The sequence below is a fragment of the Dasypus novemcinctus genome, chromosome X, assembly GCF_030445035.2.
Source record: "Dasypus novemcinctus isolate mDasNov1 chromosome X, mDasNov1.1.hap2, whole genome shotgun sequence".
In the NCBI taxonomy this organism is placed as follows: Eukaryota; Metazoa; Chordata; class Mammalia; order Cingulata; family Dasypodidae; genus Dasypus; species Dasypus novemcinctus.
This window is the reverse complement of record NC_080704.1, coordinates 112065807-112090773: the sequence shown is the minus strand read 5'-3', so window position 1 is coordinate 112090773 and position 24967 is coordinate 112065807. Positions and strand designations below refer to the sequence as shown.

General features: G+C 36.1%; 1 protein-coding gene across 2 annotated transcripts in view; it reads right to left on the bottom strand.

The window, feature by feature from the left end:
* The window catches only part of IL1RAPL2 (interleukin 1 receptor accessory protein like 2), a 1488864-nt gene that overhangs the window by 351013 nt on the left and 1112884 nt on the right, over window positions 1-24967 (bottom strand). For both annotated transcript variants that reach the window (XM_058291994.2, XM_071213017.1), the window contains one exon: window positions 19087-19161. In XM_058291994.2, coding sequence (XP_058147977.1) covers window positions 19087-19161 — 75 coding nt within the window. The remainder of the gene's footprint in view (window positions 1-19086; window positions 19162-24967) is intronic.

Below are 24967 nucleotides of genomic sequence, written 5' to 3'. Positions count from 1 at the left end.
AAGAAGGAAGGATCAGTGAGATTGAAGACATGGCCTCCAACGAAGAACTTATAAAAGAACAGATAAAGAAAAGAATGGAAAACATTGAAAAGGGTCTCAGGGAAGTAAATGGCAGCAAGAGACATGCAAACATATGTGTCATGGGTGGCCCAGAAGGAGAAGAAAAGGGGAAAGGGTCAGAAGGAATATTTGAGGAAATAATAGTAGAAAATTTTCCAACTCCTATTTGAAAGACAAGATATCCATGTCCAAGATGCATGACATTCTCCCAACCAAATAAATCTGAATAGATCTACTCCAAGACATATACAAATCAGAATTTTAAATGCCAAAGACAAAGAAAGAATCCTGAGAGCAGCAAAGGAAAAGCAATTCATCACATACAAGTAATGCCCAATAACATTAAGTGCCAATTTCACATCAGAAACCATGAGGCCAGAAAACAGGTGTATCATATATTTAAGATATGGCAATAGAAATACTGCCAGCCAAGAATCTTATAACTGGCAAGATTATCATTAATTTGATGATGAGTTTAGAATATTCACAGATAAAGAAAAATTGAAAGAGTTTGTAACCAAGAGACAAAATATTCCAGACTATAATAAAGGGAGTGCTACAGCCTGAAAAGAAAAGAGAGGAGAGAGAAGCTTGGAAGAGAGTCTAGGTATGAAGATTATATCAGGAACAGTAAATAAAAATGAAAAAAAGAGTGTTGAAAATAAGACACGACAGTGTAGCAGCTTGATATTATTGATGAATTCCAAAAAGAAATATTGGATTATGTTTGTAAACTGATCTTTTCCTCTGGACATACTAGATTATATAGGATTCACAGGTTTATTTGATTAAGTAATTATGTAAAACTCTTGTGCTAATAGGGCTTTGCATGGAATAGGGTGGAACACATAAAAGGAAAGGCAAAAGACAGAGTTAAGAGTACTTCATGTTGGAGTTTTGATGTTGGAGTTTGATGCTGATCTTAAGGTGGAGCCCCAGAGAGAGAGGCAGAGCTGTTTGCCTAATAGTCTAAAGCTGAACTTGTGCAGAAAGGCAAAGCCTAGAGAACCTCATAGTCTACAGCTGACCTTGTGGAGAAAACAGAGGAGCTGAGCCCAAAGGAACCCAGGAAGCCTGAACCCTCGCAGACATCAGCAGCCATCTTGCTCCAACATGTAAAAACAGACTTTGGTGAGGGAAGTAGCTTATTCTTTATGGCCTGATATCTGTAAGCTCCTACCCCAAATAAATAAAAACCAACCAATTTTTGGTATTTTGCAGCAGCACCCCTCTGGCTGACTAATACAGACAGATAAAACTCAAAGGTCAAAATGGGTGGAATAACTGCCTTTACAGTAATAACACTGAATGTGAATGGATTGAAATCTCCAATAAAAAGACATAGATTGGTGGAATGGATAAGAAAATATGAGTCATCTATATGCTGTTAACAAGAGGCTCACTTTAGACCAAAGAATACAAACAGATTTAAAGGGAAATGGTGGAAAAAGTTATTCCATACATGTAGTAACCAAGAGAAAAAAAGGCTGGAGTAGTTATACTTATATCAGATGAAACAAACTTTGAAAGCAAAGATGTTATTAGAGACAAGGAATGACCTTATATAATAATAAAAGGGGCAATTCACCAGGAAAAAATAATAAAAAATGTATATGCACCTAACAAGGATGACAAAAATTACATGAGGCAAATACTAGCAAAACTGAAGGGATAAATAGATTTCTCTGCAATAATATTAATAGTTGGAGGCATCAATACACCACTCATATCATTGAATAGAACATCTGGAAAGAGGATCAACAAACAAACACTGAATGTGACTAATATGATAAATGAACTAAACCTAATAGTCAAATGCAGAACATTGCAAACAAAAACAGCAGGATTTATATTCTTCTCAAACTAATGGATCTTTCTCCAGGATAAACCCTATATTGGTTAACAAAGAAGATCTCAATTAATTTAGAGATGGAAATTATACAAAGCACTTTTTCTGATCATAATGAATAAAGCTAGAAATCAACAACAGGTACTAAAAGGGAAAATCCACAAATATATGGAGATTAAATAACACACTGATAAATAATCAGTGGGCCAAAGAAGAAACTGCAAGAAAAATCAATAAGTCGAGACATGAGTGAATATGAGAACACAGCATACAAGAAGAACCTATGGGATGCAGAGAAGGTAGTACTGAGAGGAAAATTTATATCCCTCAGTGCTTACATTTACAATATCAGAAGGAGCAAAATGCAGTGACTAGAAAAAGAACAGCTCACTATTTCCAAAGTAAGAAGAAGCAATGAAATATTAAAGATCAGAGCAGAAATAAATGAAATCAAGAAAAAAACACAATAGAGAGTATTTTAAAATATTTTGTTCTTTAAGAAGATTAACAAAATTGAAAAACCCTGAGATAGACTAACAAAGAAAAAAAGAGAAAGAATATATGAATAAGTAAAATCATAAATGGAAATATCACTAGAGATACCACAGAAATAAATGAGATCATACGCATATACTAATCTGTATGCCCAAATACTAGACAATGTAGATTAAATGGAAGAAGTCCAAGGAAAATATGAACAACCAACACTGACCCTAGAAGAAATAGAAGAACTCAACAAACCAATCCCAATCCCAAGTAAAGAGATTGAAAAAGTCATCAAAAAAAAAAAAAAAAAAAAAAAAACTTCCCAAAATGAAAAGCCCTGGACCTGAAAGCTTCAGAGGTAAATCCTACCAAGCACTCAAAGAACATGCAATAACAATCTTATTCAAACTCTTCCAAAACATTGAACAGGAAGGAATGTTACCAAACTCATTCTCTGAAACAAATATTACCTTAATATCAAAGCTGGGGGGGGTGAGGTGGGGGTATATGTGGACCTCATATTTTTTTTAATGTAACATTAAAAGAAAATAAAGAAGAAGGAAAAAAAGATATTATGAAAAAAGAAAAGTACAGACCCATTTCCCTAATGATTACATAGCAAAAATCCTCAATAAAATACTTGCTAATCGAATCCTACAACAGATTAAAATAATTATTATCATGATCAAATGGGATTTATACCAGGCAGGCAGGGCTGGTTCAACATAAGAAAATCATCTAGTGTAATACATCACAGTAATAATGCAAGGAAGAAAAATCGTGTGATCCTCTCTATTGATGCAGAAAAGGCATTGACAAAATAGAGCAAACTTTCTTCATAAAAATATGCCAAAGAATGAGAATTCAAGGAAACATTCTCAACATGAGAAAGGGCATTTATGAAAAATCCACAGCTAGGATTGTACTCAATGGTGAAAGAATGAAAGCTAATCCATTGAGATTGGGAAAAGACAAGGATGCCCAATTTCAAGATTGTTGTTCAGTATTGTGCTAGACATTCTAGCTAGAGCAATCAGGCAAATAAAAGAAATAAAAGGCGTCCAAATTGGAAAGGAAGAAATAAAATTCTCACTACTTCCAAATGATATGATCTAAGACCTAAGAAGTCCTGAGAAATCTGCAACAAAGTGACTAGCACTAATAAATGTGTTTAGCAGAGTGGTAGGATCAAAGATTAATACTACAAAATCAGTAGTATTTTTATTCACTAGTAATGAGCAATTTGAGGTGAGGTCAGGAAAAAATTCCATTTACAATAGTGACTAAAAGAATCAAATATTTAGGATTAAACTTAACCAAAAACATTAAGCAGGTGTATTTTGTAAGCTACAATGCGTTACTAAAAGAATTAAGATCTAAATAAATGCAAGAACATTCTGTGCTCATGGATTGGAAGACTAAATATCATTATATCAATTCTACCCAAATTGATATACAGAATCAAGTCTATCCCAATAAAAATTCCCAAGAGCCTTTAAAAAAGAAATGGAAAATCTAATTATAAAATTTATTTGAAAAGGTAAGGGGCCCTGGATAGCCAGAAACATCTTCAAAATGAAGAACAAGGATGGAGGACTATCACTTCTGGACTTTAAATCATACTACCTAGCTATAGTGGTAAAAACAGTATGGTACTGGCCTAAAGATAGACAGATTGACTAATGGAACCAAATTAATGTTTCAGAGATAGACCCTCACATCTGTGGCCAAGTGATTTTTGACAAAGCTTTCAAGTCACCCATCTGGGGCACAAACGTTTATTCAAAATGGTGCTGGAAGAACCGGATATCCATATCCAAGAGAAAAAAAGAGAACCCCTTACCTCATACCTTTTACAAAAATTAACTCAACATGGATCAAAGACCTAAATATATATAAGCTAAAACCATAGGACTCCTGGAAGAAAATGTAAGGAATCATCTTCAAGACCTTCAAGACCTTCAAGGTTGCTGGCGGTTTCTTAAACTTTACACCCCAAGTATGAGCAATGAAATAAAAAATTGATAATCTGGAGCTCCTCAAACATAAACACTTGTGCTTCAAAGCACTTTGTCAAGAAGGGGAAAAGGCAGACCAGTCAATGAGATAAAATTTTTGAAAACCACATAAGGGTTTGGTCCATTATATATAAATCTTACAACTCAATAATAAAAGTGCAAGCATTCTGATTTAAAAATGGTCAAAAACTTCAACAGACATTTCTCCAAAGAAGAAATACGAATGGTGAAAAAACACACGAAAGCATGTTCAATATAACTAGCTATTAGGAAAATGAAAATTAAAACTATGTTGACAGATTTGCACTCAGTTGTGGTTTCCCTACACATGGCTCTTCAGCCTATTCTACTAGAGTTCATAGGTGTATGTCCAAGAGACTTAAATCCTTGAGTGGTCCAGATGTCAGTTGGGCCCTGAATCTCAAGAGAGTTACAACATCTACATCCCAACGAAGAGAGAGTCTGAAACTGCAAGCAAGATAGCCCCATCCATCTGCTCCATGGGCTCTAAGCCCCCTGTCAATTGGAGGTGGAGTGGGCATCACCATCCCAGAATCCTCAGGACTAGGGGAATGAATGAAGGACTAAAGTAGACTTACTTTTATTCTACTATAGACTTAATATGATTCTAGCAATAGAAGAATTTTTTCCTTGATGTGGAGGCAAAGGCCACTGAAAGCACTGAGGAGAGGGAGAGGGAAAAATAGGTATATTATGGGGGCATTTTCGGGACTTGGTAATCATCCTGAATGACACTGCAAAGACTAATACAGGCCATTGTATAGCTTGTCATAATTTACAAAATTTTGCAGGAGAGAGTGTAAACTACAATGTAAACTATAATCCATGCTTAGTGGCACAGCTCAAAAATGTGTTCATCAGTTGTAACAAGTGTACCATACTAATGAAGGAGGGTTTTTTTTTCCAGTTAGGCCTGTAGTTTATTAAGAAAATGAGAAGAGAAATGGGAGAAAATAAGAAGATTATGGGTCTCAGGTATACTTGCAGATTAGTCCAGGCAGAGAGAGGAAAAGGGGTAAAAGGGCTGATTTACTGACTAAAAATCCCCATTATAGATTACAGATCCCCTGGTCTACTTATGTGCTAAACCAGGCAGGGAGAAGAAGGGCAAAAAAAAAAAAACCAGGAAAAAGGGTAAAAAGGGATGATTTAGCTTCTGCATTTGCTTTTTAAACCATTAATTACCCTGCACTGAAGGAGGTTTTTAATGTAGGAAAGTGTGGGAGGGCTAGGGATGGGGGCATATGGGAAGCCCCTATACTTTTTATGTAACAATTATGAAATCTAAGTATCTTTAAAAAATAAAAAGTATATTAAAAATAAAGCCTTGTAATAAAAAATAACAAATGAGATATCACTTCATACCACATACAGTACACAATACTAAATAAGCAGAAATCAGCAAGTGCTGGAGAGGATGTATAGAAATAGGAACACTCCTCTAACGTTGGTGGGAATGTAGAATGGTGCAGCATCCATGGAAGATAGTTTCATGGTTCCTCAGGAAGCTAAATATAGAACTGCTCTATGATCCAGAAATCCTTCTACTAAGAATATATTCAGAAGAACTTAAAACAATGACATGAAAAGACATTTGTACACTGATCTTCTTAGAGGCATTATTCACAATTTCCAAATGATGAAAACATGCCTCGTTTCCATCAAATAATGAATGGATAAGCAAAATATGTTATATACACATGATGGAATACCATGCTGCTGCAAGAAGAAATGAAAAATTGAGACATACATAATACCATGGATGAACTTTAAGGACATTATGCTGAATGAAATAAGCCAGATACAAAAACACACATGTTGTATGGTCTCACTAAAATGAACTAAATATGAAGAATAAACACATGGAGTTAAAACCTAGAGTTAGTTACTGGGGGCTGGGGTGGGTCCTGAGAGGGGTTGCTGATGCTTGAAGTGTATAGAATTTTTGGTCAGCTTATCTATGAGGGTGTGAAGGTGAATAGAGTTGATGGGGACACATTGTGGTGAGTATGGCTAACATGGCTTTTTTATGGATGGTGTTGTGGTTGGAGGGAGTGATCTGGGGATGTAGCTGTCAGTTGGGGTAAAGCTGGAGAATAGTCTGGGGATTGAATGTCATGGTGGACCTGGATGAGGATTGTGATTGCTGGTACCAATACAGGAATGTTCTTGTATGATCTAGAACAAATGTACATCAGTATTACAAGGTGGTAAGAATATGGTAATGCATGGGAAAAACACAATTAATGTAATTACAAACTATAGTTAACAGGACTATTTTAATATTCTTGCATCAAGGTCAAAGAAGATATTTTATCAATGCTAAGGTTCAATAAAAGGGGAATGGGATTTTGTCTTTTGGGCTAAAGAAAATGTTCAAAAATTTACTGAGGCTATGACTATACAACTCTGTGATGAAAGTGAAAGCCACACAGAGTACATACACTTTGGATAGATTGTACATGCAAGAGACTCTAACACAGTGAATCATGTGGTGGAAGATGGACTGTGGTTAACAGTACAAATATGAGAGTGCTCTCTCATGAACTATAACAAATGTACATTACTGATACATGGTGTTAATAATAGGGGGTATTGGGGAGCGGATCCGGCCCAACAGATAGGGTGTCTGCCTACCACATGGGAGATCCAAGGTTCAAACCCAGGGCCTCCTGACCCATGTGATGAGCTGGCCTATGCACAGTGCCAATGCGCACAAGGAGTGCTGTGCCACACAGGAGTGTCCCCCACACAGGGGTGTCCTCCACGTAGGGAAGCCCCATGTGCAAGGAGTGCGCCCCGTAAGGAGAGCTGCCCAGCACGAAAAAAGTGCAGCCTGCCCAGGAATGGCACCGCAAACACGGAGAGCTGACGCAGCAAGATGACGCAACAAAACAAGACACAGATTCCAGGTGCCGCTGACAAGAATACAAGCAGACACAAAAGAACACACAGTAAATGGACACAGAGAGCAGAAACTGGGGGGAGGGGCGGGGAAGAAGAGAGAAATTAAAAAAAAATAATAGGGGTTATTGAACAAATACACCAAATGTATGCTATGGACCATAGTTAATGGTAATATATTGTGATGATGTTCTTTCCTAATATGTAACAAATGTAACACAACAATATAAGGTCTTGATGGAGGAGTATTGTTGTTTTTTTCTTATTTTTTTAGGAAGTACCAGGGATTGAGCCCAGGACCTCTTAGATAGGATGCAGGCATTCCACAACTGAGCCACATCTGCTTCCCAATGAGCTGGGTTTTTTTTTCATTTGTTTTTGTTTTTAGGAAATATCAGGGATCGAAACCAGGACCTCCCACACGGGAATCAGGTGCTCAACCATTGAGCTACATCGACTTCCCTGGACCCCTGGAGGGGTGTTTTATGGGAATTTTGCACATTACACCTTATTGTTTTTTACACTCACAACTTCTCAAATATATTGGTATATGAAGTGGTTTGTATATGAATCAACCAGATGATATTCTTCTCAATTTTCTTTAAGTTTACCTATAATATAAAATTTATCTTTATATATATAATATTTGCTAAAGAAGTGTCTAAATTACTGTTTCTCCCCAGTTCATGTCACATGTTTAGACATAGCCAAAATTTAAAACTTTTTTTTCTTTTCAGATATTTAAATGGCATCCATTCTCCTCTCAGTAAAATGCAGCATGGAATTGCTGAGAAGTACTGTAAAGCTGATGGTATTGATATCAATGGAAAGAACATTCTGTTCCGTAATAGTGCCCTCAGTTGCCACATGTTCCCAATAAATTCCAAGAGCAGAGAATTTAATTTATTCTTAGTCTCTAGTTTTTCCTTCCTATACCTGAATGAAATAGATCAAATTCTTTTCTTCTCTGTTTATGTGCTGAGGTTCATGCAGATTTCTGGCTATTTAAGTGCACAAAGAAAACTTTTCTGTACTGCCTATCCTTCACAGTTATTTTTCTGGTATGCCTACAGCTTCCAAATTAGCTTGCCATTTCAATAGGAGTTTGGGACTAGGATATCAAGGGGAAAAAGTCAAAATAATGTTGTTTCCACCATTCGTTTTCCACCGAATCAATTCACACTGGATATTCCTCTAAGTTCCTCATATATAATCACTTACCTCCTGTCCAAATATGTGTTTAGGAAAAGTGAAAGATAAAACAGAAGTAAGTTCCCAGTGCAAGAGAACTGAGTAAACAACACACTAACATTAACAGCATTTGGGGCAAGGGTTAAGATGGCTGACTTTGGCCCTCACTACTTACAACCTACCTATTACTTTGGAGAAGTAATGTAAAATTTTTTTAAAAAATTATTTTCCCCTCCCCCTCCCCTGCCCCTGACCCCACCCTGTTGTTTTGGTTTTTTTTTTTTTTTTGCTGTGTCCATTCTCTTAATATTCTCATTTAAAAGTAGGGCATAGATATTTCTCCAAATAAGATAAACAAAGAGCCATAAAGCACATGAAAAGATGCACAACATCATTAGACATTAAGGAAATGCAAATCAAAACTAGAATAAGATACCATTTCACACCAACTAAGATGGCTAGGAACAAAATTTCAGATAATACCAAGTGTTAAAGAAGGTCTGGGTAAATTTGAACCCTCATACATTACTAGTGAAAATGCAAACCGTTCAGCTGCTTTGGAAAACAGTCTCACAATTGGTCAAAATATCAGACACAAAGTTGTGTTACCATGATTACCATCCATTACCTAAGTATTTCTTTCATTCCAAAAAGGAATATATTTTAAGTCTTAACATAAATCATGGACTTTAATTAATAGTACAATTATAAAAAATGTGTTATTATCAATTACAACAAATGTCCCACACCAATGCAAGGTGATAGTGGTGGACTGGTGCATGGGAATCCTGTTTTTATGCATGATTGTTCTGTAAACTCATAACTTCTCCAATTAAAAAATATTTTAAAGGTTAAGTAAAGTGTTAATATATGACCCCAAAATATCATTCCCAAGAGAATTGAGAACATATGTTCACAAAAAACATTGTATACACAAATGTTCACAGCAGCATTATTCATAATATTCAGAGTGGAAACACTTCAAATAACCATTATCTAATGAACAGATAAGTAAAATGTGATATTTTAGGAAATAAAAAGGAACAAAATATTGATACACGCTACAACATAGGTGAAACTTTGGAACATTATGCTAATTGTAAGAAGTCAGTCGCAAAGACCACATATCATATGATTTCATTTATGTGAATGTGATGGTTTAAAGCTGTATGTACTCCCAGAAAAGTATGTTTTTTAAGTTAATCTATTCCTGTGTGTGTGGACCCAATGCAAGTAGGATCTTTTAGTGAATAGGATCTTAAGTGTGAATCACCTCATTCAGGATGGGTCTTAATCCTCTTACCTGAGTTTTTTATAAGAGAAGGAAATTCAGACAAAGAAAGAGAAAGTCACAGAAGAAGCTGAAAATAACAAGACCTGGAAAAGAAAGGAGAGATGAGCAGATGCCATCATGTGCCTTGCCATGTGAAAAGGAGTCCAGACTGTCAGCAGGTAGTCTTCGGGGAGAAAACATTGCCTGATGTTGCCTTGATTTGGACATTTTTCTCAGTCTTAAAAATATAAACTTGTGAGTTAATAAATTACCACTGATAAGCCAACCCATTTTTATGGTATCTGCATTTCAGCAGCCTAGCAAATTAGAACAACAAAATATCCAGAAAAAGCAAAAGTATAGTGTGACAGTCTGAATTTTATGAATCCAAGAAAATGAATATGTTCTTAATCTAATCTATGCCTGTGAGTGTGTGGTTCTTTGATTGCACTAAATTCAGATACAGGCCTTTGTTAAGATTACTTGATAAGTTCCCTTTAGGGCTTTTGACTGGAATAACTCAGTGGGACATGAGACAACTTGGGTCTCCACCCACTTGTTGGGTCTGATATAAATGGAGACAGAGAGAGGGGCACACACAGAAAAAGGAAGGTGCCATATTTGATCCTGCCATTGAGAGAGAACTTTAGGTTCACCTACAGCTGCAGAAAGTCAGGAAAGTTGCAAGAAATAGAGAGGAGGCATGGAAAGAGCAAGCCCTATGCCTGGTTGCACATAGCTGAGATCCTGAGGATGGCAGATTCTGGAAGGAAAGGTGGTCATCTTGCTTCACCATGTGGCAGGACCCTGCAAAAAAGCATCTCTGCTGATGCCCATCTCACAGCCTCAGAACTGTATGCCTTTTTTTTTCTGTTTTTTTATAATGTTACATTAAAAAATATGAGGTCCCCATATATCCCCCACCACCCTCACCCCATTCCTCCCACATCAACAACCTCTTTTGTCATTACGGGACATTCATTGCATTTGGTGAATACATTTTGGAGCACTGCTGCACCACATGGATAATGGTTTACATTGTAGTTTGCACTCTCCCCCAGTCCACCAAGTGGGCAATGGCAGCACATACAATGTAAGCTTTTAACTCAAATAAATCGCCTTTATAAAAGCCAAACATTTCTGGTACTTTGCATTGGCAGCTCTGTGGCAAACTAAGATATGGAGATAAGGAGAGTAGATTAGACATTACATAGTGTTGAGGGGCTTCAGAGACAGGGAACTGAGGAGAGACTGCTAACCAGTATGGGGTTTCCCTGTGCAGTGCTGGCAATAATTTAATATTTATTGTGGTGATTGTTGCACAATTCTGTGAATATACTAAAAAATAATGAAACGTATGCTTTAAACAGATCTATGGTATGGTACACGAATAATATCTCAATAGAGCTGCTAAATAAAGGAATGATGTTCTGATACATGCTACACCACAGATGGACTCTGAAGACATCAGGTTGAGTGGATTATGACAAACACAAAAAGAAAAAATATTCTACCATCTCACTCATATGAAATACCTAGAATAAGCCAATGCATAGAGACAGAAAGTAGACTAGAGATTACCAGGCCCGGGATGTGTGTGTGAGGAAATGGGGAATTATTGCTTAATGAGTAGTTTCCTTTTGAGGTGATAAAAAATTTTTGGTAGTGGATGTTGGTAATGGTAGCACAATATAGTGAATATAATTAACACTGAATTGTGTACTTGAAAGTGGTTAAAGTGGGAAATTTTCATGTATTTTACCATAATAAAAAATTTTAAACTGGGGCAAATAAAATAGTTGTTCTATCTAATAATGTTTTGAGATGATTAAGTGAGATAATCCATATACATTACTCAATATGGTGCTAGTCCCTGGTAAGAAATCAATAAATTATAGTTTTACTACTATAACTACTATTACTACTACTACTACTAACTATTACTATTTAATTCTTATTATTTAACTGCCCCTATTAGACTGATAGCTTTTTGTGGATAGAGTTTTGGGCCTAGCTAATGTTACCATGTCCAGTATGATTTCGGGTCAGACATATTAGGTTCAAACCCCATCACTGATGCTTACTAAATATTTAGCCTCAAGAATGTTATTTCACCTATCTGAGGCTGAGTTTCCTCATCTGTAAAATGGTTCAACAATACCTACTACTCTGGAACAAGTATAGTAAAGACTAAATTAGACAGTGTATGCACAAATGCTCATTGTAGTGCCTTGTACATGGTAAGTTCTCAATAAATTTTGGCTCCATATTTGTAAAAGTATGGCTTTGGCATTAATGAAAATATAATGAAACACCATCAATATCTCAAATGGATATACAACTCAGGATTGCCATATAATGAGAAGAAAACTAGCCAATAATCATGTTATTTTTGAGATGTTCATAATCAACTAGCTACATTCCAATCAAACAAATCTAAAATGACCTATTGTGGCAGTTTGAGACTATGAATTTCAAAAAGACTGATTATGTTTGTAAAGTGGTCTGTTCCTCTGAATGTGATCCCTTGATGGTATTAGATTTAGCTGAGATGTTTTTGATTAAATTATGTTAAGATTAGGGCTTTGATCCAACCAGTCAGTAGGGGGTATCTCAGGTTAGGTCCCCACCCCCTTGGTGGGCTGATATATAGATAGGCACTCAAAAAGACACAAAAGATACACAGGAAGAGAGCTCCATAGATGCCAGAGGAGAGAACTTTGTTATGACATGGAAGAGGAGAGAACTTTGATCCTGCAGCCCCAGGAAGACAGACAAACCCTATGCCAGCCTGTAGCTGAGGGAGAGGAAGGCTGTACCCTCACAGAGATTGGCAACTATCTTTCTTCAGCATGTGGCAACTGACTTCGGGGAGAAACCAACTATGAGTTGGAATCTTTAGGACCTTGTAACTATAAGCTTTTACACCAAATAAAAACCTGTTTTAAAAGCCAACAGATTTCTGGTACTTTGCATCAGCATCTCTTTGGCTGACTGATACACCTGTTAAACAGTTTTTAGTCTTAAAAATCTCAAAATCATCAATTCTTAACAACTACAATAAGGTTATAAGAACTTAGACAAAATAAGGAAACCAGTTTCAGTCTCAAGCATTAATTTTGTGGCCAGTTCTTAGGGTAAAAACCCAAATTTTCCAAAATAACAAATTAAGCACATGTTGTACAAATTGAGCAATATAATGGTTTGTGGTTTGAGGTAGCCCATGCCACACTGGTTCATACTTTCCTGAATAAAAAGGTCTTTTGGAAACAACTCACTAACCCTACAAGGGAGAGAAAAAGCTGCCAGGAACCATCTCCAATCATGCAGGCCAAGAAAGTTGAATGATGTCAGGATACCCTCTTTCTTCATCTCTAAAGTCCTCAGTTAATGAAGTACATGAAGTTTGTCAAGTAGTTATCTGAAGCTGAGAGGGTAAGGTGAGTATAAAAAAAATAATAATTCAAAGAAATCCCCATGCTAATACCATTATGCATACAATGCATACACCAAATCATTACTCCAGCTGATGAAATGTTCACGTATTGCTGTTCGCATTGAATGAGTAATATTTTAACATTTTAGCTCAACTTGTAGGTGTCATGTTTTCGATTGTTTGTCCTATAACAACTTTAGACGAACTTGAATGATTTTGCTAAACTGAAAAGACTCAAAGATATGTTAAGTTCCCATTTTCAGTGTTTATCTGCCACACTGAAAGAAATCGTAAAAAATATATTATTTCAAAAACAAATTTTTTTACAATTTTTAAGTTTTTCCAATATATCTTTAATTTGATTGAGTTTACAGAGGTATATAACTGCACTAAGTGAAAGCTTCACATTATAGAGATGTTAATATATGCACTCCTGAACTGAAAAATCACTCTTTTCTTCCCTAGAATATCTACATTTTGGCAATTATCAGATTGCATTGTAATTCTGCTTGCACAACTGTCTTCTCCACTAGACCGAGAACTCTTTTAGACCAAATTTTATTCACCTCTATATCCCCATAATCCAATACAGTATTCAGCACCTAGTCAGAACTCAGTGAATGATTTCAGGCGAATAAAATCTTTACAAAATAGATAATCTCACTGATTTGAAATAATTAGAATAAGCAAACTCATAGTCAGTATCTAGAATATAGGTTACCAGGGCATGGAGTAGGGATAGGGAATGGGAAGTTAAGGCTTAAAATGTACAGGGTTCTTATGTGGGATGATGGAAATACTTTAGTAATGGATGTTGGTGGTGACAGTACAATATCGTGAATGTAATTAACAGCACTGAAATGTATCTGAATATGACTAAAAGGGAAAATATTATTTTTAAAAATAAAACCTTTTAAAAAATCTGTGGAACAACACTACACAAGCAATGAACCCTAAGTTAAACCAGAGACTATAGTTTAAAAATAGTAAAAGACAGATTCCATTGAATTGCTGATTTCTTAATTTGGGGTCCAACATATAGGTTTGTTTTTCTTTTTGGTTTCTAGTATTGCGTATTTCATTAAATGTTGTATTTTGCTTTATTACCTTACAGAGTCTTTTACAGTAGTTTATTAGGGGATCTAATACAATTTTCAGTAGAAACTGATATACTGGGGAAATCTACTTCTGATTAAGATTAACACTCCTTGGCACTGGAGTTGCTGAAGGCAGGGAGAGGGGAAAAACGGTGTAATGTGGGAGCATTTTCAGGACTTGGAATTGTCCTGAATGACACTGCAAACACAGATACAGGACATTTTATATCCTGCCATAACCTACATATTGGAGTGGGAGAGAGTGTAAACTACAATGTAAGCTATAATCCATGTTGTGTGTCAATGCTCCAACATGTGTTCATCAATTGCAATGAATGTACCACACTAATGAAAGAAGTTGTTAATGTGGGAAATGCTCGAGGTATGGGAAGTGGAACATATGGGAATCCCCTATATAGTTTTTGTGTACATTTTATATAATCTAAGTATCTTTTAAAAATAAATAAAACATATTTAAAAAAAGATTAACACTCCTTATACACCTAAAGTTTGAGTCCATAACATGTAACACAGTCATGAAATATGAATTTGAATAGCCTATAAAAATAAAATAAATTCTGCATGAGACTAGAAAAGAGAATAAGAAAGAAAGTATCTTTCACACCAGATTGTATTCATCTAGGGATGATCAATTTGGTCATTGGAAACATCTAAAACAATTAGCTTGGACTGTTTCACTGGTCTGAATTTTTTCTGACGTATTTTACATTCCTATGGCTTCATTTTAACTCTTTGACACAGAAGAGAACATAAATTGTGTTTATATTTATTTTCTCCATAACACTGACTGGCTTATTTTAAGCTTTAGGAAATGTCCAAAAAGAAAACTATCAACATCCGTGAGAACAGGGCTGTTCTCAGATTCATCCTCATTTAAAATTAGATGGCAGATCTCAAATCTTTGCATCCAAATTTGTTCCTGTTTTTTTCAAAGCAGCTAGGAGTGTGTTAGAGTTTGTCAAGCATGCACTTGGATCTTATAAAAAACATTGTAGAAAGATTTAAAGTGAGGGACATTTTGCTATAATATTTTAGTACTTTCGTATTAAGGTGCAATATAAATCAATATACTGTAATGCAGTGGTATTTTTTTTATTATTGAAAATATAATCCTTTATAACCACTGAGAAAACAATTAGCCCTGATACATTACAAACTTATTTTTCAAATTTAAAGCTATATTTATCTTCAGAGAGAGAAAATAAATTGAAGATAACAGGACTGAATTAGATTTTAAATATGTTTTGTGCAGTGAGTTTGTCTTTATATTCCCTACATTACCACAGGCAGCTTCAGATACATAGGCTTGCTTTGTGAGAGCAATAGTTTTCAGATTATTTTGTTAAGAACATGTTTATCATCTCAAAATATATGGTTATTTGGTTAAGGTTAATCTTTCAGCATTACAATGTGAACAAAATTTGGCAACAAACTGTCATCACTATGTCAGCAAAAATGTATGTAAATTTCTAGGACCTTGTGAATGATTAATGAACTACAGTATAGGAGAGAGAAAGTCAATATGTTTATTTTCCTCTACAAAATATCTGTACTGATGCCAACTCCATGCACTAAAAGGTATTTATTTCTACTGAAAAATTTTATAACTGGTTTGCCCTTAGAAATATGCAGAACTGAGAACTGAGTATATAACCCTCCAACAGATATATCAATTTTCCAAAGCCATGTTTTTCAAAGCTACCTTAAAGCTGTTATTCAAGTATTTCCCATAACATTTCTCATTTTGCATAAAAAGGCTGCATGGGATTCTTGCCCATGAGAAAGCTGGAATTGAGGATGCTCTGGAGAAAACAAATATTTGTTCTGGTTATCTATTGGTGCTTAAAAAAACTACCTCTAACATAGTGGCTAATGATATCCATTTCCTTTTGCTCATGATTTTTTGCCTCAAAAATTTTGGAAGAGCTCATCTGGGTGATTTGTCTCTGATCTACATGGCATAAGTTAGGGCAAATGGAGCTGGGGGATCCGATTCCAAGTTGGCTACTTCATTCTCATATGTGCCTGGTAAATTAGTGCTCCTTAGCCTCTCTCTCTTCACATTGGGTCTCATCCTCCAAAGCCCCTCCTTGTGGGGGCTTGAGTTTCTTACAGCACGGTGAGTTCAGGAATTGGATTTTTTTGCATAGTACTTTGTTTCCCCCAGAGAGCTGAATGAAAGTTGCAAGGATTCTTTTGACCCAGCGTCCACAATCTCAGAGCATCACTTCTGCCATATGCTATTAGAATGTCTCTAAAGATAACCCAGACTCAGGGAAAGGGGAATGAGAAACTAACTTTAGATGGTAGGAGTAACAACAACAAAAAGCACCCGTGGCCAACTTTAATCTACTACAATATTGCCTCAATTTTAGGTGCTGGGATTTGGGAAACGAAAATTTGTTAAAGTGCTTACTCATTTGGGTTGTATTTTTGTACTTTTAATTATCGTTTGAGGATCTCTGTAACTGAATGTCCTTGATAAACTTCAGCTATAGAAGGAAAATAATTTCCAGAAATTTTCATTACCTTATTGAATTCTGAAACATTTACAGACATGGTTTTTCAGATGTGTAAAAGCCACAGTTATTTTTCCTTATCTCTTCTTTTACACCTGGGGTTTTCAAAACCATCATTGTTTTTAATGCAGGATTCCCACTGACACTGAGGGATTTGCTCACATTTATAGTGCTCCTAATACGAATTTACTATTGGGGTATAAGAGCAAGTTACACAATGATTTCCAGTTGTGAATATGTGATATTAAATCAATCTGTGGGATAGTTAAAATCAGTTTAAATTCACCAGTCATGTACTTGAAATGCCAAATACCTGGTTTGACTGATTTTGTTTTTCTTTCTCTGAATTATGGTTGCTTTATCATCTCAGAGAAGCAGCCTTTCTGGAATGAAAAATGGGCAGGTCTCCATCTTTCTGACAATAAAGTTGTTTACAAATTGCAAACGGAAAAGTTCAGCCTTGCATGTAATGTAAATTAGAAGTGTATAATTTCAGTAATTTTACATTGTGGGTGGAGTATTTTGACATATATACCTATGCCTGAATTCATATTTATTCAAAGGACACATCTTAAGATGTGCTGAACAGCACACACAGGTGTTCCATCCAGTGAACCAGAATTAAATACACGTCCTGTAAGTCTTTGTCCCTTTTATTTCAAGCAGTACTTCAAAGTTTTTTGTTGAAGTTTCAGTAATGGCAGAAGAGAATGAAAGGGTAACCCCCAGGGACCACACATACAAAATTAATTCATGCTTTATTTGAATTATTTGTGTGAATTTTTCTTTCTACTCTGTCATATATCAGTTTTCATGTAAAAATAATTTCTTCATTCAAATTCCCATGTAAACTAATGATACAAGATCAAATTATGACTTCAAGTAATCTCTGGAAAGCCACAGATTACCCTTAGGGAATTTTTATCCCAGGCTCAGATGGAGAGATGTTAGCAAAAAATACTGGGAAGAGGTGGTCAGTACATTCAGATTTGACTTTAATAAAATGTGGGGACTCTACAAAGTAAAAGCAGAGTAGGGCAGAACAGGAGAGCAATAACCTAATACTTCAATCATTATTTACAAAATATTCACCACTTCCACAAGTCACTTTTAACAACATGCTTATTAATTTTCTTCCCATTATTATTTTTTTAATACTTAACTTTGGTGCTCATACTGCTAGACTGCATTTAAAAATTATAATGAGCTATGTTTCATTTTTAAAAATGAGCAAGCTCTTAGGAATGTAATTTTCTCCTTCCTATTTTCAAGATAGAAATAAGCCTCTAACTATTCAAGCTTGATTGCTAAAATTTAAAAAAAAATCAGTCAAAACCTTTCAAAGTGAATGGAATATTTGGACCAATTTGTCTTCCCTGGCTGTATAATTGGTGGGTACTACTACAGTCACAGATTTCAGTTAATCATATACCCAAAATAAGCCTAATACATTTCCAGCATATTTATTCAGTTCTCTTGTGGTTTTCTTGTTTAGAAATGAAGAAATTCAAAATACTAGGATGAGACCCAAGATAGAAAAAACTCACAGATGCTAAAGGAAATGGTTTAGATGAAAGGCTACCGTTTCAAAGAAATCCTAGCAGGCTTCTGAGTTTAAAGCTTACAAGGGTACAAATACAAGAATTTGTGATGGGGGACACAAAAAAGAGGGTTAACCTCTTGTGCCCTTATTTGAGGGTGTAAGAAGACAGTAGCACATGTAAATCAAATTGTTACTTTTACCAACACCATAAGATTCATAAATATTCAGGATGCCAACCTAAAAAGAGTTTTAAATTGCCCTGTGTTATGCTATTGGAAATAATATTATCAAATCACTTTAAAGACTGTACTGAAGTGTTGTCTTTTAAGAACTGCTAGTTCTTCCAAGAGTTAATATGCAACAAATAAAAATGGAAAAGGTTTCTGTACCAATCACTAATGCAAGACATGCATGAATCGATCAGTTAAAAAGGTCTGTTGTACAGCACATTTAATACCAATGTAACCAATTAGTATTACTGTTCCTTAATGCAATACAAACCCATTTCCTTAAACTGCTTTGCACTGAACTCCACGGTTATAAATGAGCAGACACTAGTTGATTTGCATGTAAAAACAGTGGCAATAAACCTTTGCTGTTTCATGTAATTTTCTCCATCTGTTAACAGAGAGCAAGTTTAGGATCTATTATTCCAGAAGGGAACTTACCCAGCTGGACTTCTATAACACTTGGCTGATTCTCCATGGGGAACAATGGCTTGGGAGGCTTGTCTGTGAGTAAAGCTAGAAGACAAAATGAAAGAAGGTAATGGAAAAATTGAGATAAATTTTAAGATAGGAAAGATCCTTTTGTTTACAAGATTTAATGTTTGCATACTTGATGGTGTGTAAACATTTATTAGGCAGTGTTACTATTTGGCTTGTTACCCTATCCATACTATAGTCACATTCCAGCACATTTGGAGCACCACTGATTCACTGTAAATAGATCATTTTGACAGCTACATTTTCCAACAAAATCAAACAAATGAACTTTTTTCGAGTGATTTTTATAAGCTTCTGATTGTAAAGAAATACAGATTTTAAAAGGATAATCAGAGATACATTAAATTCCCTTATCTTCTTTGTAGCTCTAAATATTCTCAATGAAATCCAATACTAATGGACTTTTCTGGTAGAATGAACTTTCTAAGTCTCTGAATCGTCCCACACCTTTGACCCCAACACCTAAAGCAATATCATAAGCACTGGTATTGATGTGGGCTATGGGTGGGAGGCTGTTCCTCTCTTTGTGGATAACCTAAGCTGTGTGTGTCCTGACCTGTGGGTGTGGGTCAGTGAGAGGCTGCAGCCCTGCCCTTGGTGACCGTGGCAACAACTTCAGTCCTGGAGAAACAGTTTAGCAATGCAAACTCTATAAACTTTAAATATTCAGAGCAAATGCAAACCAAATGTGCTAAAAGCTTATCTAAAATGTATGAAGTCCATGCTAAAAGCTTACCTAGGATGTGGAAGATATATGCTAATTAAGCCTATTGAGCACTGAAACCAAGAACGATTTGGCCCTTGCTCTGTATAAAATGAACTCAAAAATCTTGTTCAAAGCTTGGGTTTGAAACCCCCACTAACCACTCCTGCACCCCTAGAATTCACTGCCCCTAGCCCACCACCCCCTAGCCATCCCTATAGGCTCTTGGGTCTTACCTAAGCCTAGACACACTCCCACTGACTAAGCATGTTTCTGCCTATAGATGTACTGTATAAATCCATGACTGCCTCTGCTAGAAGTGGGCTGAAGTTTGCTCTTCAGACCCTCTCCATTGGGAGAACTTCCCAATAAATCCTTGCCTGCAATTGCTGGTCTCCATGTCCCAATTTTCTCACTCCGACATCTAGCAAACAATACTTCACTAGAATACCGTCTAGTGAAGAATTGTAGCATTTGAAGTAAACGACTATAGGTACTAATGAAATGGAGAAAGGAGGTGGCAATATTGGCTGGCAAGGTTGGGGAAAGTTTTGTGAGGGAAATGGGTCTCCGCATGGGCCTTAAGGGGTGGAGAAAATTTGCCAAGGTAAATAGTGGGGAGGAAGAAATTCAGGAAAGAGTAATGGCACAAACCAAGGCACAGAGGCAGAACTTAGAAAGCATAATTTGCTTAGAAAAGAATGGTCTGGTGAGGTGGGGCTGGGTAGGGTGAGGTAGAGGGCAAGTTGTGTCATTATGTAAAATAATTGGAAATGAAACTGGATAGATAGGATGGGACTCTATTCTGGAGTGTCCCTGAAAAAATGCAGAGAAATTTGGACATGATGTAGTAGACTAGAGGGTCGCTGTAGATTCTTGGAGAGAAGCAGGGGACATAAAGGGAGCAAATCTGAGAAGCATCAAAAAGAAAGAAATAACAGAACTTGGTACACAGGTACATGATGCCTTATGACAACCTGATGTAGGCTATGAGTGGGGGCCTGTTCATATATTTGTAGATAACCTGAGCAGTATGTTTTCTGTGCGATGTGTTTGGGACAGTGAGAATTGCAGCCCTGCCCTTGGTAACTATGACAACGACTCTAGTCCCAGAGAAATAGTTTATCAATACAAACTCTATAAACTTTAAATATTCAGGGCAAAAGCAAACCAAATGTGCTAAAAGCTTATCTAGACTGTATGAAGTCCATGCTAAAAGCTTACCTAGGATGTGGAAGATACATGCTAATTCAAGCCTACTGAGAACTGAAACAAAAGAACAACTTGGCCCTACCTTTCTGTATAAAAGGAACTCAAAAATCCTGTTTGAGGCTTGGGTTTGAAACAGAAAACTCCCAAGTCCGGCTGGGCATCAATAAATCATTTTTTTCCTTCTCAAAATCATTCCTGAGTCCTGGCCTTTGTATACACAAATAAGTGAACCTCTCCCGTATTCTACAACAAACCCTTATCTTGAACTATTACTTATGCCCTGAATTATTTTAAATTATTCTTGTATTTATGTTTTGCTTCAACTATCCAACTAGATTCTTAAATCCAAAGGGAAATGTCTTATATTTCTCTGTGATTCACAGAAGGCATAGCACAAAACTGGGCATATAAGAGATAATCGTTCAACCACTGTTAATGGACTAGTTCAGGAATTGCCTGTGGGCAACAGAGAGAGGCTGATCTCATATTTGCAAGAATACTTAGAAGAAAAAGAACCAAGAGTTGATCACAGCACAGGAGAGGTTAGGAAATATACAATTTGGTGAAGTTTGCCAAATCATTATTCATAACAAACAAATGTATCAGAAGTTCTTTTAGGAAAAAGTTTTATATAGCATTAGTTTCATATTCCTGATATCTAAACAACTGACTGAAATGGGAAAATTCTATTCAATTACTCATTCTCATTTTTCTTATTGATGACCACAACATGCCTTATCCTTATGGAATTTTATATATATATATATATATAAATAATTTATATATATGTGTGTGTGTGTATATATATATATATATAAATGTGTGTGCATATATATATATATATAAATTTAAAACCTAGCTAATTTTGGTATCATGTAGACAGATTTACAAATATCTATGCTTCATTTCCTAAATAATTCAGTTACTGTCTCCGTGGTAGTTTGAAATTATTTAATGAATCTGAAAAAGAGAAATAATTATGTTTGTAAAGTAATTTATTCCTCTGGGTGTGATATACTTTGCATTAAATTCCGTGAGGGTTGTTTGATTAAATTACTTGATAAGGTTATTTTAGGGCTTTTGTTTGGACTAAGTCAGTGAGGTATGACTCAGGTTGTGACTCTGCCCCCTTGCTGCATCTGATATAGATGCAAACACAGAAAGAGACTCAAACAGATACAGGAAAAGGAATCTACCATGTTTGATCCTGCCATGTAAGAGAGGGGACTACAGGATAACTTAAGCATGAAGCCCTGATAAGCTGGGCCCTCGGAAAAGTTAAAGAAGAGACAGTGAGCCAGGAGTGGAAGGCTGAAACCTCAGCAGAGATCAGTGGCCATCTTGTTTCACTATGAGGCAACATGCCTGAATCAACAGTAGTTGATTTTGGTGAAAAAACAACTCTGATGGTGTCTCAGTTTGGACTTCTCACAGCCTTGGAATTGTATGCTTTTACCCCAAATAAATCCCTTTTGTAAAGCTATCCCCTTTCTAGTACTTTGTTTCTTTTTTTTTTTAAAGATTTATTTATTTATTTAATTTCCCCCCTCCCCTGGTTGTCTGTTCTTGGTGTCTATTTGCTGCGTCTTGTTTCTTTGTCCGCCTCTGTCATCGTCAGCGGCACGGGAAGTGTATGCGGCGCCATTCCTGGGCAGGCTGCCCTTTCTTTTCACGCTGGGCGGCCCTCCTCACGGGCGCACCCCTTGCGCGTGGGGCTCCCCCACGTGGGGGACACCCCTGCGTGGCAGGGCACTCCTTGCGCGCATCAGCGCTGCGCACGGCCAGCTCCACACGGGTCAAGGAGGCCCGGGGTTCGAACCGCGGACCTCCCATATGGCAGACGGACGCCCTAACCACTGGGCCAAAGTCCGTTTCCCCCTTTCTAGTACTTTGTATCAGCACCCTTTGGCAAGTTAAAACACTCCTTTTCCTAAAAAAATTGAGATGAAATTCACAACATAAAATTAAACTTTTTATAGTGAACAATTCAATGGCATTTAGTGCAGTTACAATGTTTTACTGCTACCACCTCTATCTAATTCCAAAACATTTTCATCACTCCAATAGAAAACCCAGTAACCATTAAGCAATTGTTCCCCATTCCCCTCTCTCAGTAGTCCCTGGCAACCATTAATCTGCATCATATATCTTTGAATTTATCTTTTCTGGATATTTCATGTAAATGGGATCATACAATATGTGACCTTTTCTGTGTGGCTTCTTTCACTTAGCATAATGTTTTTGAGATTCGTCCATGGTGTCTTCAGTTACTATTAATTACCTGACCTTTAATATTTGAAACATAAACAATATAATTAAAACAACATGTTAAAATATTTGAATTAAAAATCCAGTCATAATAGATGTTCATATTTTATTGTTGTTTCTTCTTGTTCATAATAGGAAAATATTGGAAACAACCTAAGTGTCCATTCATAAGAAACTGATTAAATAAAATTATGGTATTTTCATATAATGAAATGCATGAATGCATCATCATACTGTTAAAAAGAATTAGAAATATCAACATATGAAAATAAGAAAACATCTCCAAGGTATAACTGTTTAATGTAAAAATCAAGATTCTAAACAGTATGCTATCCTTGGTAAAAAAATATATATGCATATATATGTGTATAAATGTTTGTGTATATAAATTCATTTTTGTGTAATTGGAACATCTCTGGATGGATCCTTGTGAAATTGGTAACAGTGGTTTCCTCTGAGAAGAAGAACCATGAAGCTGAGGAATTGTGAGGGTGGTATAGGACGGAAAAAAGAATATTCATTTTTCACTATATACCTTTTATATATTTTGAATTTTGTGCAATATGCATATACTTTATATTCCAAACATGAATAATATTAAAATTAAAATTAAATTTTGCTATTCTACATTGTATTTATTAAAAAGCCATTTTGATTTCTTTGTAGAATCATTGTCAGTTTACCCTATACATCCTGATTATAGACATTCAGCTTGTTAAAGCTATTTACAAAAGCTTTATTTTTGAGTATTTCCTTACTCCAAATGAATTAACTGGAATGTGATAGGTGAGAAATAACTATTAGTAATGTATTCCATGTCAAAATATGACGATTTTGTCCTACTTTTGGCAGAATATGAATTTGGGGTAATTTTTGACCCCTGCACTTAGCTCCTGCATTGGACTATAGATATATTTACTCTGATGTTATTATTAACATTACAGTTAAATGTTAATTATGAAGTACAATTTGTTAGTATTAATGATAATTTTAAGTCCTTTACACTTGTATGAAGTTCATAATTTTCAAAGAGCTTTCAGATATATGTCTTTTTTAAAATTTCTCTCCCCTTCCCCCCGCCCCAGTTGTCTGTTCTCTGTGTCTATTTGCTGCATGTTTGTCTTTGTCCGCTTCTGTTGTTGTCAGTGGCATGGGAATCTGTGTTTCTTTTAGTTGCGTCATGTTGTTGAGTCAGCTCGCCATGTAGGAGGCGCCATTCCTGGGCAGGCTGCACTTTCTTTCGTGCAACCGGGCGCACTCCTTGGGCACATCAGCACTGCGCATGGGCCAGCTTCACATGGGTCAAGGAGTCCCGGGTTTGAACTGTGGACCTCCCATGTGATAGACGGATGCCCTAACCACTGGGCCAAGTCTTATGTGATCTACTCAGGGACCTTGGAAGGTAAGGAAGACAGTTACAATTATGGCCAATTTACAGATGACGCTAAATGAAGCTTACTCTGTCTCACAGGGTGCCCCTCATAACCAAAAGCCACCATTTGCGGTTGCAAACACAAGATGTAAGCAGGAGACAGGTAAACAGGTACTTAGTATTAAAACAATGGTTTTAGTCTGAATCAACACTAACTAAACTAAGGTTCCTAGCCAGTGGGAGTGGCTTTGTGGCAAAGAGGCAGCTGA